Raw genomic sequence first — 12,754 nt, 5'->3', positions numbered from 1 at the left:
GGGGAGGGCAGGCTCCCTGCTGAGCAGAGCCAAAGGCAGAGCCACCCAGGCCCCCAAAATACAGGCTTTTTATTTAAAAAAGTTACATGCCGAGAGGAAGGAGAAGACTATCAGCTGTGTTTACCACCTGAGATAGCTACCCTTTTAACCTTTTGGTGTTAACCGTTCCCTTTCCCTTTCCAGTGGGGTATGTTTCCTCCCCCCACACACACAAATTTATTTATTCTAGGAGAAAGAGCACAAGGGGGTGAGGCAGAGGGAGTAGAGGGGGAATGGAAACCGAACCCCCATTACTGAGTCCAGGACTCCCAACACCCACTGTGGAGCCTGACATGGGCTGGTCCCTGCCACCCAGAGGATCACAGCCCCACCAGAGCCAAAACCTGGAGTAGAGAGGGCCGTTCAGCTGACTGGGCACCATCCAGGCGCCCCGCTTAAGCTCTGTTTTGATTGTGATTCCCACATGTCTTTTTAGGAGATGAGGAGTTAGCTTTTTATCTTTGTGCCAGCTCTGATAGAGAACTGCCTAGGCACAGTGAGGCCCCCCCTCCCATCCCCTATTTCTACTCCCAAAGTCCCACCTGGTCGTTGCTGGTTGTTGACCCACCCCATCCGCCGCGCCCCAGCCGCAACTTCCTCCTGTTTCCATGCTCTTCTCCACGTGGGCCAAAGTGCTTCCTCTCTGCACTCTTCTCTACCTCAGGCAGCTCTAAACTTTTGTGTTGGGTTTAGAATTTACCCCTTCAAATAAACAGATTATGTTACTTAACTACATACATAACTAGCATTTACATGGATAATTTTGAAAACAGAAACTGGAAGACATTGCAAATAGAAGTAAAAATTCTATTTCTTTCTTCCACGCAGCTCAGTGGATGGCATTGCACACTCTACTTTGGACTTTGGACTAGATGTTCTGTGTCCCACTTCCTTTTAAGATTCCCTTCTCAGAGTCCCTCCTCTGAAACTTTCGGGAATTTTCCTTTTCCAGGATCTCATGCTATTGTGTACCGATTTGCCTAGAGCCATTTGTCCAAGTTGTCTAGATGTAAGCACCTGTGGGAGGGCAGGGGCTTGTCTGTGTCCCGGTGGCCTTGTTTAAACCACTTGGGCAAACCAGGAGCTCTTTCCTGTGTCCGTTGTAGTTCTTGAATATATGAATATCCACAGATGATTATAATATAGAATACAGAGCTTGTTGGAGTATAGCGGAGGTTGCGATATATGACGATATATATATATTTTTTTTTTTGGGGGAAGATTTTTAGTTTATTTGACAGAGCAAGGAGTAGAAAGAGAGAGCACTAAGCAGGGGAAACGGCAGGCAGAGGGAGGAGGAGAGGCATCCCAGGGGACCCGGGGATCACAACCCAACGACGAGGCCAAAGGCAGAGACATTAAGCTGACTCAAGCCAACCCGGCAACCGGAGAAAGTCTCTATATTGTTAGTAGAATGTAACCAGGAGACTAGCAAAAAGGGCATCGCAGGAAAGAGAAGCAGTACACACAGAATCCTGGGGTGTACAAGCTGGAGCATGATAGGGACGATTGGATTGTTTAGTGTGTGTGCTGAGAAGTTAAACCGAAAAAATAATGGAAGACCTTGAGTGGTCTGCTACAGCATTGGGCCTTATCCAAAAAATGACTGGGCCTTATCCAAAAATGACAGCACCTCAAAGAGCGAGAGCGATGTGATCAGGCCTGTGGATTTTTGGAGGGTCCCTTTGGTGAGGGAGGGGACAGAGAGCTGATAGGTGGGACCTCATGCAACTTGTCTTGAGGATTCTTAGTCCTTGAATGCCGGGTCAAGCCCGGAGGGTCGGGAGCTTGTTCAGAGGTGGTTCTAGGAGAGTGGGTGACTGGCTTCCCGTCTGCTAGAAAACAAAATTTCCAGCTTCATTAGTGGCCACAGGAGTGGGAGGAGAATGAGTCTGATTTGAGACCTGGTTCCATTTGGAGCACTCAGTGCCATCCTTCCTGCCACCAGATTTTGAAGTCTCCCCTGCTTCGCTCTTGATTCCTGCTTTCTTGTTGCCTTTGACCGCTCTTTGGGTTGTGCGGCCTCCAGAAGACAGATGGCCAGGATCACCCTTCCCAGGCTAGATTGTCCAGTCTGGTTCTGGTTCTTTGCCATATTCCCCAACTGTGATGTCAGGCAACCTGGAAATGGTACTGTTTCTAGGCCACTGTGATGGGCACAGAGGCTGCTGGGGGGCCAGAGGTAACCAGCCAAGGAGGTTACGAATTCTGTTGTGCTTGTGGTCTGCATGTAGCACTACACTCCGTGGTACCGTGTCGTCCTGACGTGGCTCATGTTTTTTCTCGTATGTGCGTCTGTTTTGCCCAGTTGGGATTACGTCATGCCTTGAGTGAACTGGTATTGTGTGTCACAGGCTTTTTATATTTGCCTCAGCATCTGAGAGCACAAGACAACACACGTAGTAGGTGTTCATTGACTATGTGACCGATAACCATCAGGCTTGTTAAAACAAGCTAAAAAAAAAAAAAAAAGACAAGCCACAATGATTAAAAAACAACCCAGAATACTCCTTCATGTGTTCTCCCCTCTCCAGTGCTTTTTTTTTCTTATAATAAAGGAATATAATGAAACTCTTCCTTCTTTCAGAAAGCATAAAGGATGTTTATTGGCAGAAAGATAAAAATTGCAGTGACGAAGAAAGTAAAGTTGGAAGTCAAGGGAGACAAAGTTGAAAACAAAGTGCTGGTAAGTATTCTTGTTTCTTAAAATGTTTGGAAGTGAAAGGTGTTTGTCCTCTTCATTTTTTGATTGCTTCATTTCCAGGCAACTCAAGTGCTTTGTGTTTGTTTAGTATTTTGCTGGAAAGTTCCAAGGGCCATTTTGTCCTGGATTAACTGGAATGTCTGCCCATTGAAAGGTAACAGTAGGATATTAACATTTTGGAGATTGAAGTTATTTCTTAAAATTGTCTCAGTCATCCACACTGAGTCCTCTCCTACAGCTGGTTTTCAGAGTATTCAATTTTGATATGAAAATGGACTTTATAGTTATCTTTGCTGTGGCTGATTGTATGATTTCATTTGTGAGGACTTAGGGAGGAGGTTTAAAGAATTCCTCTCCTATTGGTTTAACTGTGTAACTAAATGTTCTCAGATGTTACATCTGAGTCCCCTCCAGGGGAAAAAGATACCTTCTATCTCTGTTGTTTCACAGGGACATTTGGTGTTTTAAAGGGAAATGCTTGATGCAGGCAGTATCTGCTAGTGTTGACATCGGACTTGGGGTTCTCCCAGCATGTGGGGGAGCTGCCGGGGGCCCAGGAGTTGGACCACGTTGGGCACAGAGTTGGGGAGGCCATTTTTTAGTGACTGGACAGTAGCTTTAGAGAAGCGAAGTGGTGGTGTTTTATTGGCTTCTTGGTTGAGGTTGTGGCAATCCTAGATTTAGTCTTGGGGAAATACATGCTATTTATGTTTTCAAGTTGGAGAGAATATTCTGTTTATCTTTTTATTCAGTGGAAATTTTCAAGGCATATGCAGAAGTAGAGATTAACGTACTGAACCCTGTGTATGTTCATCTAGCTTCAACAGGTTTTCATGTTTCACGATATTGTTGGTTTCCCCACAAGCCCCCCCAATTCCCCAGGGTATTTTAAAACAAATTCCGAGCACCTGTCATTGAAAGAGAATCTTTTGAGTATTCTGTTTCTTCAGTTGAATTTGCGCAGAATCACAAGTGTCTTTCTGATAATGTCTGTCTTGAGAATCTTTCAGAATATCTGGCTGCCTTCCCCTGTAGATGGGAGGATTATGCTGTTGGTGGCCGCCGTCTCTTTCTCTGTGGTCTGTGTGTCCAAGGCAGAAACAGCAGAGGACTTGAAGTGGAGAAACTTGACGGAGGGGCTTTGGCCCAGCGACCGAGTGTGTTCATGTAGCCTGCCTTGTTAGGGTGACCAAGAGCAGAAGCAATGGGTGCCACCATTCTGATTTATTTTGCTTTACTAAAGAGTGAATTTCCTTAGCATATATGTTACTTAATGTTATAGGATAGTGGTGTCTTGGGGAGGTGGCAGTGGACGGAGAGAAGACATTTTGTTTCTGCTGTTTAAAGCCAGTCTTTACATGGATGGATCCACTTTTGTCCAACTCAGTTGTCCTTGTCAAGCAGCATTTGCCTACAACGGTCTGACCCGATGTTGTGGTATTATTGGGTGTGAACCCTCTTCATCGTGCTAGGAATGAGCCATGTTATGAGTGAAATCTATAACGTGAAAATAACAAAGACAAATTTAAATGTCCAGTATAACAAAATTAGCACCATTTATAATACTTACGATCAGTACTTAATGTTAAGGACCTGCCCTGTATGCCCCATCCCCCCAACGCCCCACACATCTCAACATAAGCGGAGTTAAGGTTGTCCCCAAATTATCCACATCTTTGCATGTAAGCATTTATTTCCCCAAATCTGGAACCTAAGTGGTTTCTGATCGTTTTGGCATAAACTTGTTTTTGGCTGTTCCTTATATGTGTAGACAGGAATTCTTAATTGAAATACTCAAGAGTCTGCCAATCTTTTCTTTTTTTTTTTTTGGTAAAGATTTTATTTATTTATTGGCAGACAGATCACAAGTAGGCAAAGAGGCAGGCATAGAGAGAGAGAGAGGAGGAAAGCAGACTCCCTGCTGAGCAGAGAGCTCAATGCGGGGCTCAATCCCGGACCCTGAGCGGAAGGCAGAGGCTTTAACCCCCCCTGAGCCACCCAGGTGCCCCAGAGTCTGATGATCTTAATAGAAATATTCAGGTCGGAGCAAGGTGGTCAGTGACAAACTGACCTTCACGTTGTGTTTTTGGAGTTTCTGGATCGAGAGGGAATTTGTTACTGAAATGAAAACACTGGGGGATCTCTTTATAATGTTCACTTCTTCTGACTTTCTGTGGCTGTCTGCTAAATTGGTCATAAATGAATTGGCTTAGTACCTTCAGTATATCTTGTTGGAATTTTACTTCCTTTCCCACTGTGCCTGTTCTTACCGTCCTTCCTTCTCCTAAGGCTGGGAGTGTGTGATTTTGTCATGTCGTTCCTTCTTTTTACAGTTGGAGACTTGATACGATTTCTAGCTTATCTTTTGTGGAGGGTTTATCTTCATCTTCCTCTTTCTCATGGTCATAATAGCTAATAGTTATTGGACATTGACCGAGGGCTAGGCTCTCTGCTCAACGCTTAATTAGCATTACCTTATTCAGTCCCGCAGCAACTCTGTATGTCTCTGCTCAGACTGGGACAGGCCAGATACGCTGCTTCAGGTCATTTACTAGTTAATGACAGAGCTGGAATTTGAACCCAGATCTGCCTCTCTCAGAGCATATCTTGTTTCATCCATTTTTTTTTTTTTGTTTTAAGATTTTATGTACTTATTTGAGAGAGAGAGAGAGAGAGAGGAGCGCGGGGGGGGGGGGGCTGAGGGAGAGGGAAGAAGGCAGACTCCCCGCTGAGCAGAGAGCCTGAGGCTGGGCTCCATCCCAGGACCCTGGCATCAGGACCTGAGCCAGAGGCAGATGCTTAAAGACCAAGCCAGCCAGGTGTCCCTGCTTCATCGTTATTCTCAAAATAAAGAAAAATGTCCTTCGGTTTGTTGTTCACTCTTTCATTCAATGATCAGGAGGATTTGGGCATTGGGAGGGTCAGGAATCCTTGTGTTTATTTGGTGGATTGGATGGACCTATACACAATTTCCAACCGACTGAGCACGTCCTGGGCACCATGCCGAGGGCAGGGTATGAGACTTCACATATCCAGAGTCCGCAGTCTCGCTGGGGAGGGAGACATGTCAGGGGGCCGTGCTGTCAGCCGGGCTGTGAGCAGGACGACTGGGGGGCTGTCATCACAGCATGTCCCAGACTCAGACTCAGGCTGGCGCATCAGGGAAGAGTTCTAGAAGGAAGGGAACCCTAAGTTGACATTGGGAGGCTGAGTGGGAGTTGCCAAGGGGAGAGAGTAGAGACGCGTTGTGTGGACCCAGGGGAACATAGCAAGCCTGGAAGCTGGGCCGGGTTTAGAGAAGCAGAAGCCACTTGCAGACGCAGGACTGGAGCAGGTTGCCGCGTGGAGAGACCAGGCACAGCGGGGATGCCTTTCCTTGCCATTGGGGTATCAGGTGCAACAGGGACGGGTTCAGGGGTCTCACCACCTGTTTCTAATACCTTGACGTGAACTTTATCGTCTGGTGTCCAGGGACGCAGCAGGGCTCAGAGGTGAGGAAGCTGGCCTTGCAGTCTCAGTGCAGCCCAGCCGCTTTGTAACACTGTGAAGCCTCCGTTCCTTTCTCTAATGGGACAGGTGTGCAACAGGAGCTGTTTGTTCCTGGCTGCCTTGAAGATTAATGAGGCTACATTTTAACACGCTTGGTGCAGGCCCCAGCACAAGATAAACAGCCACCAAATGATAAAGCAAGAGGAAACCAGAAACCCTGCCTTGTTTCCTCAGTGGCACCGAAAATGCCACTCCTGATGCCCGAGCATCTCCTACCTTTATCGAGAGGTTGGCTCAGTTCACCATAAGGCCAAGGGGAATATTTATAGCTCCGTCTCCCTTTTCAGCGGGATAGAGTGCAACTGATCAGATCTGAAATTCTGCAGGTAGGACTCTGCTCCCATGGGATCAGGAGTGCTGGGATGTGCGGGGGGGGTAGAGAGATCTGTGATAAACGTTTGGCAATCAGGGGGTTAGGGATAAACGAGTGTCTTTACCAGCCTGGCTTTTCGGAGCCATTACTGCATCTCTATGGGCATGGGTGGTTCCTAAGCATGAGCTGGAGCGTGCTGTCTTTCTCGGATCTTATTTGGTCAGAGACCCTAATAACTATAGGTTAGGAAACCAGGGGGGAACAGACCTGAGGTGGAGCCTCTGGGGACAATTAAAGGGAAGATAGATAGAAGAGGTTGGAATGGGCTTGTCCATCCTTAGGATGGCTCTCCTAGGGTATGGTCCCTGGGCGCTGGACTTTTTTATCTAAGTGGCAGGCAGGTTCACAGGAGATCTTGTCGTCTGTTTCTGTAATTCCTTCTCTCTTGTCTGTAGGACATGTCATCGGGGAAGAGATGCTGTCTTGACTCTTACTCCATTTTCTCATTTGCTTGTTCAATCTTAAGCCAATTTTTTGTAGTTCCTGGACTTTATTTTTATTTATTTATTGAAATATTTTGTTTATTTATGTGAGAGAGAGTGAATGAGAGTGAGTACAAGTTGGGGGAGCATCAGAGAGAGGGGGAGAAGCAGACTCCCCACTGAGCAGGGAGCCCGATGCGGGGCTAGATCCCAGGACCCTGGGATCCGTGCCCTGAGCCGAAGGCAGATGCTTAACGGACTGAGGCCACCCAGGTGGCCCGGTACCTTGACTTTTAAAACTGTTTTAATTAGTGCATTTTAAAATCAAGCTTTTCAGTTTGGGATCACTGTATAGATTTACATGCGGTTGTAAAAAAGTCACACAGATAAAGTATCCTTTATCCAGCTTCTCCTGTCTTGCAAAATCAATGTGTGATACCACGTTCAGGATTCTGCCGTTGATGCTGTACGATGCTGAACATTCCCACCATCGCAAGGATTCCTCCTTCCGCCTCTCTGGGCCACACCCATATACCCCCTTCTCAGACCCCTGGTTGCTGCTAATGTGTTCTTCATTTTTTAAATTTTGTTCCTTCAAAAAATGTTATGTAAATGTAATCACGCAGTATATATATGCCTTTTGGGTTTTTTTTTTTTTTTTCCCCACCTGAGATAATTTCCTAGACATTCCTCCAGGATGTTGCATGTAGCCATCTTGTACCCCGACCCCCACTGGGGATGATTCCATGGTCTGGGTGTCCACTCCTCCAGATGGACCTGTGGGGTTGGTTTTCTGTTTTGGGGTTATTTGGGGTTATTAGAATAGAACTGAGATTGATACAAAAGTTACAGACTTGGGTGTGAACACGCCATCTTCCTTTCTCCCTGATGAATGGCGAGGAGTGCAGTTGCGGGTCTGTATTGGAATTGCCTGTTTAATTTTAGAAGAAGCTGTCAGCTGTTTTCCAGAGTGACTCTACCACGGGGGTAGTCCTACCAGTGACATGTGAATAATCCCGTCTCTGAGTCTTTGACAGCATTGGTATTGCCTGGACATTCTATTTCTTTTTTCTCTTTCTCTTTCTTTTTCCTTTCCTTTCCTTTTGAGGATCATGGTTGAAAGACAGATTCTGTCAGGAGGAAACAGGGTCCCCCGTTACCTACCTGCTCCCACCCACGCTCTGGTGTTGCTGGCCTGGGGGCAAGGAATGTGGTCTCCTCTCTCCTGGTGGTGGTTCTGAAGCATGTGGAAAGGTCATCCCTGGTCTCAGCTTCATTTTTTTTCTGTTCCGTTTTGGAATTCGGGCTCTATCATCTTTGCCAGTCCCTGGTTCTTCCACACCTTCATCAAGTGGGCCCGCAGGAGGAAAGCAGGACTGCCTTTCTTCCCAGACTGAGGAGGCTGGAGAAACGGCATCACCAGTCTCTTGGAAACAGTTCATCCATTGTTCCTTTATTTCCTTTTTGCAGAGTTTCTCCAGAATCTCTTTAATGCATTTTTAAAAAATTGACTATGGATTTGTAACTTTTTGAGTCTCTTAATTAGGTTTGGTTAGAATTACTGTCAACTAATATTAAAAATGTTAAAAGGTATAAGGATGTTAGTTTCGGGGAGGCATATCCCTAAAATATTTTGGTGGCGGTGCTGTCTTCCATTAACTCAAAATATAAACTCTACAACCACCTGTTTATTTTAAAAAGACATTCAGAGGGGGACTATCTCTCACCTAAAAGTTTTGCAGGTATCTGGTCCACTTAGTTGTGAAGGATTTTAAATCTCAGATATTCTCAGATCTGGAAAGCATTGTCCTTTGAGACAAGGCCACATTTATGTCATGTGGCCGGTCTGTGTAACATTTTCCTGATTTCCTGGCCCCTCGTGCCTGACTCGGACCAGCAATACGGCCGTGGCACTGTTGCTTCTTAGACAAATAGCCGTCCCGGAGTTGGTGTTTTGCAACTCTGTTCAGGCAACACCTGCCTTGGTCAATGGTGTCCAGGCTTTTTTTTTTTTTTAAACCACTATTACCTTTATAAAGCACATTAATTTTCCAGGGATCCCATAAAGTAGACCTACTTTAGGACTCTGTTTTGCACATTTATAGTTGAATCCAAAATAAGATAAACCCGGTCAGTGACCGCAGCGAGGCTGTTGTGATGAGCGTGAACTAGAACTACAAGGGGAGACTGGACTTTTTTTTTGGCTGCGCGTATAGAGAGACTCCCTGTTCACCAGTGAAGTGGTACAAATATCACAGCTTTTAAAAAATAGCTGCTTCTGCAGTCTTGGGATGTTCTCCAAGTCGATATGGCAGGAACAGCTTTCTTCTGAGTCCTGTACGAACGTACTTTGTGCTGACAGCACAGCGTACCTCTAATATGTTAAACCGGGTGCAACACGTCAGACCACGCACATGTGTTTCCAGTAATTATGGTGAATGGGGGGGGACGAAGTTCATGTCCAATGTCTGGGTGTGGTGGGGACCTCTGCAGAACATCGGGAAGATCATTGTCCCAGGTCTTTGGCTCACTTGTCTTTGTGAGAGGCTTTTGTGTGCCCGTTGTTGGGTAATTAGAACAGTTCCCTTTGTGGTACCCTTAGGAGTCTCAACTTTTAAGGATCACTTACAATTCAGTGCTTAGGTAATTTTCAGAGCCACCTGGGTGAAGTTACCCGACTCGAGAAAAGTGAGCTTCAGAAAACAGCCACAACACTGACACGATCGTCAGGAGGGAGGTAGCAGAGAGCACCCGTTGTTGCCAAGGGGCCTGGCAAAAGTCCTGGGAAATTCAAAATAAGTCCACTTTGAAGTGTTCCAGACTTTACCCGGCCCAGGGCTGGAGCCGGCGCCCACTGATCTCTGGGTAGGACACTGGGGGCCGGCTCTGGCTCCAGGCGTCTGTTTCCAGAAGGCAGCTCCGGCCATCGTGCACCTGTTACCCGAGACGCATTTACGTCCTACTCTGTCATCTGCAGCTGCCCCCGTTTCTGCGGTAGTTAGGGCAGGAGCGTCCGATGACCTTGGGCACAAGCCCTCCGACATTTATCAGCCTTGGTGTAACTTTTCATTGTTCTTAAAAAGATACTCTTTCCAGCTTCTGGGATTTGGCCACCCTGGGAGGAGAGAGTGTTTCAGGCCCGCCCTGGAGAGGCGCGGGAGGCAGGGCTGTGAAAGGGGCACGGTGGAAACCGACCAGCCGGGAGGTCTACAGAGAGTATGGAATGAATAGGGAGAACTCTTTTTTTTCAGAGTTACAGAGAAAACAAAGACTTTAGTGAAGGGTGACTGTCAACTGTTGCATTTCATTGGAAACACTGTTACTATCTATTGTTAAAGTAGATTGAAAAATGCAACTTTATCAAGTCCGTTGAAGGTTCCATGATTCTGCCTCTCTGCCTCGGTCTGCCCTCCCTCGCCTTTCTCAAATGTGTGTTCTCTCTTTGAAAGAATTCGGTTTGGTGTATGTAGGGCGTGTTGTCTAAATCTTGGTAACTGTGCCCTATTTTCTCTCTCTCTCTAAATAGATCACTTCCCCCCAACTCTGAGAAGAGAGTTAAAGGTGTGGAAAGAAGGATGCTTGGTGTGGGATGTGTGGTGTGTAACTAAAACAGTCTGTTCGCGTTCGCCCACTGGGTCTTTCCCATATACTCGTGTTTTGAGAGAGTTTTTGTTTTGAAGACATTGTGCCTTGGTGAGTGCTGGCCTGCCGTTTGTTTTGTTCCGTGTCTCGGTCTCTCTGGGCTGTGGTGGGCGCTCGGTGGGTCCTCCTAGAGGTAGAAGCAGGGGAGCACACGTGTCCTGAACTGCGCTTAGAGCATTTCCAGCCTGTGGCAAGAAGTGGAGATGAGTGTGCTTACTCCCCCGCTAAGGAGGCATATGTATCTGTTTCTGCTGGGCCCTTGGGGGTCTCAGAAGCCATATATGGGTATCATCTGGGGTTATGTGCCCGTGTCCTCTGCATGGCCCCTGGAGGGTGGAGGGGCTTGACCTCAGCTGACTCCAGGGAAGTTGGTTCCTGCCATCCTCCTTGATTGTCACCCAGACGGTCTTGGGCCTGGACAGCTCTCGGTGGCCATCTAACCATGCACTCTAGCCTACAAGAAGTTTCTTGAGAACATCCCTGGGTGTCTACGTTTTGCTTAACTATTTCCAGGGATGGGAAAAAAGACGAGAGTCTCAGAAAGCCTTTGGCTGTCTGGGCTGGCATCTGCTTCTCAGGGACTTGTCCGCATTCATTCTAGCTTAGTCTTCTGGAATGTCCCAGAAACTCGTGCCTTTCCTACACCAGTGCCAGTCAGGCCTTTGAAGACGGTTGTCATGTTTTCCCCGGGTCTCTCGGTCCTCCGGCTGAATGCACGTCCTTCCCGCAGCCGTCCTGAGCCTCAACTGACGAGGATGTTGCTTTCAGCGTTTGTGCCGTTCTCATCCCATTGCTTTCCAATCAGCCTCCTTTGTCAATGAGCTTTTACGTTGTAGATGTTTGGGGATCGCAAGTATTTGGTAAACACCGTGGAACTGAATTAAACAGAATTTCTCAGAGACGTCAGTGGGCTCCTGTGGATTGCGTCTCTTGAAAAGGAATGGGATCGTGTCATCACAGAATTGTTCCTCTAGACCCTGTAGAAAACATCAATATGTTGAGGTCTCCAAGTGCAGAATATCAGCTACATGTGCCTCGGGCACGCACGGAAAACATTTCCTTCTTTTTTTTTTTTTTTTAACATTTTGGAAGTATCTGTGCTATTTGCATTACTACAAATTTATATAGGAAAGCAAAACTGAAATATCACCTAGGTGATCAATTCAGAAGCTACCTTTGGAAGAAATACCAGTATTTTTATATATATTTTCCTACACGCATGCACATATAAAATATATAACATTTTTAAGGTGGAATTATGAATACTGTTTGGTACTCTACTTTAAAAAATGTGGTATTTAAGGTGAAAGCTTTCTGTGACAATCATGTGTTGATATTGTATATAAGGTATATATGTGTTGATATTTTATATAAGGGTATATATTGACTAATTGATATACTGATATTGTATACAAGGTATATATTGACTAATACGCATCTATGTTTTGGACTCCCCCATGGCACTTCATTAATCGCTATAATTTAACACTTACTGCGAGATATTTAGGTGGCTTCCAATATTTTGCCCTATAAAGGAGTATCTCCGCCTGTTTATCTCTCTTGGATGAATTCCTGGAAGTGGAGTTGCCGCCTGAGAGGCTTTTCTAAAGGATACATTTTTTCACCTGATTGTTATTCAGGAAGTCTCAATGGAGAATAATTACCCGACCGCATCAGTTTTTATTGTCTTAAAAAAAAAAAATCTGTTTCGTAGACTGGCTCATTCTCTTTGTTCAATGTCTTGTATGTCTTTGGCCAACACTCCTGAGACAAACCTTTTTTTTTTTTTGGCAGTCTGAGGTCCTTTCTGATGTGCCTGTGGGATGTGTGGGCTTTCCTCCTGTGGCATATCTGCAGAGTGGTTCTTGTGTCTTCTGGTCTGCAAATGGACTGCCAGAGTCACAGCCTTTTTTTTCTCCTCTTTTTAAAAAGCTTTTCAAAAAAATTTTAAATTAAAGTTAAAATTTAAATTTCAAAAATTTAAACTTATTTTTATTTTTTTATATTTGTAAAAAATCTGTTTAC

The 12,754-nt window shown here is 45.8% G+C and overlaps 1 protein-coding gene across 1 annotated transcript in view; it reads left to right on the top strand.

The window, feature by feature from the left end:
* Positions 1–2,623: 2,623 nt before the first annotated feature.
* The window catches only part of LOC101686371 (F-actin-uncapping protein LRRC16A), a 265,401-nt gene continuing 255,270 nt past the window's right edge, over positions 2,624–12,754 (top strand). Inside the window, 1 exon segment of the mRNA XM_045068435.1 lies at positions 2,624–2,725. Within this exon segment, the coding sequence (XP_044924370.1) occupies positions 2,639–2,725 (87 nt within the window). The 5' untranslated portion in view covers positions 2,624–2,638.

The sequence above is a fragment of the Mustela putorius genome, unplaced genomic scaffold (genome assembly GCF_011764305.1).
Source record: "Mustela putorius furo isolate JIRA1106 unplaced genomic scaffold, ASM1176430v1.1 tig00003907_pilon_pilon_pilon:0A:0A:0A:0A, whole genome shotgun sequence".
In the NCBI taxonomy this organism is placed as follows: domain Eukaryota; kingdom Metazoa; phylum Chordata; class Mammalia; order Carnivora; family Mustelidae; genus Mustela; species Mustela putorius.
The sequence above is the reverse complement of the archived record's forward strand: the minus strand, read 5'-3'. Positions and strand labels throughout refer to the sequence as shown.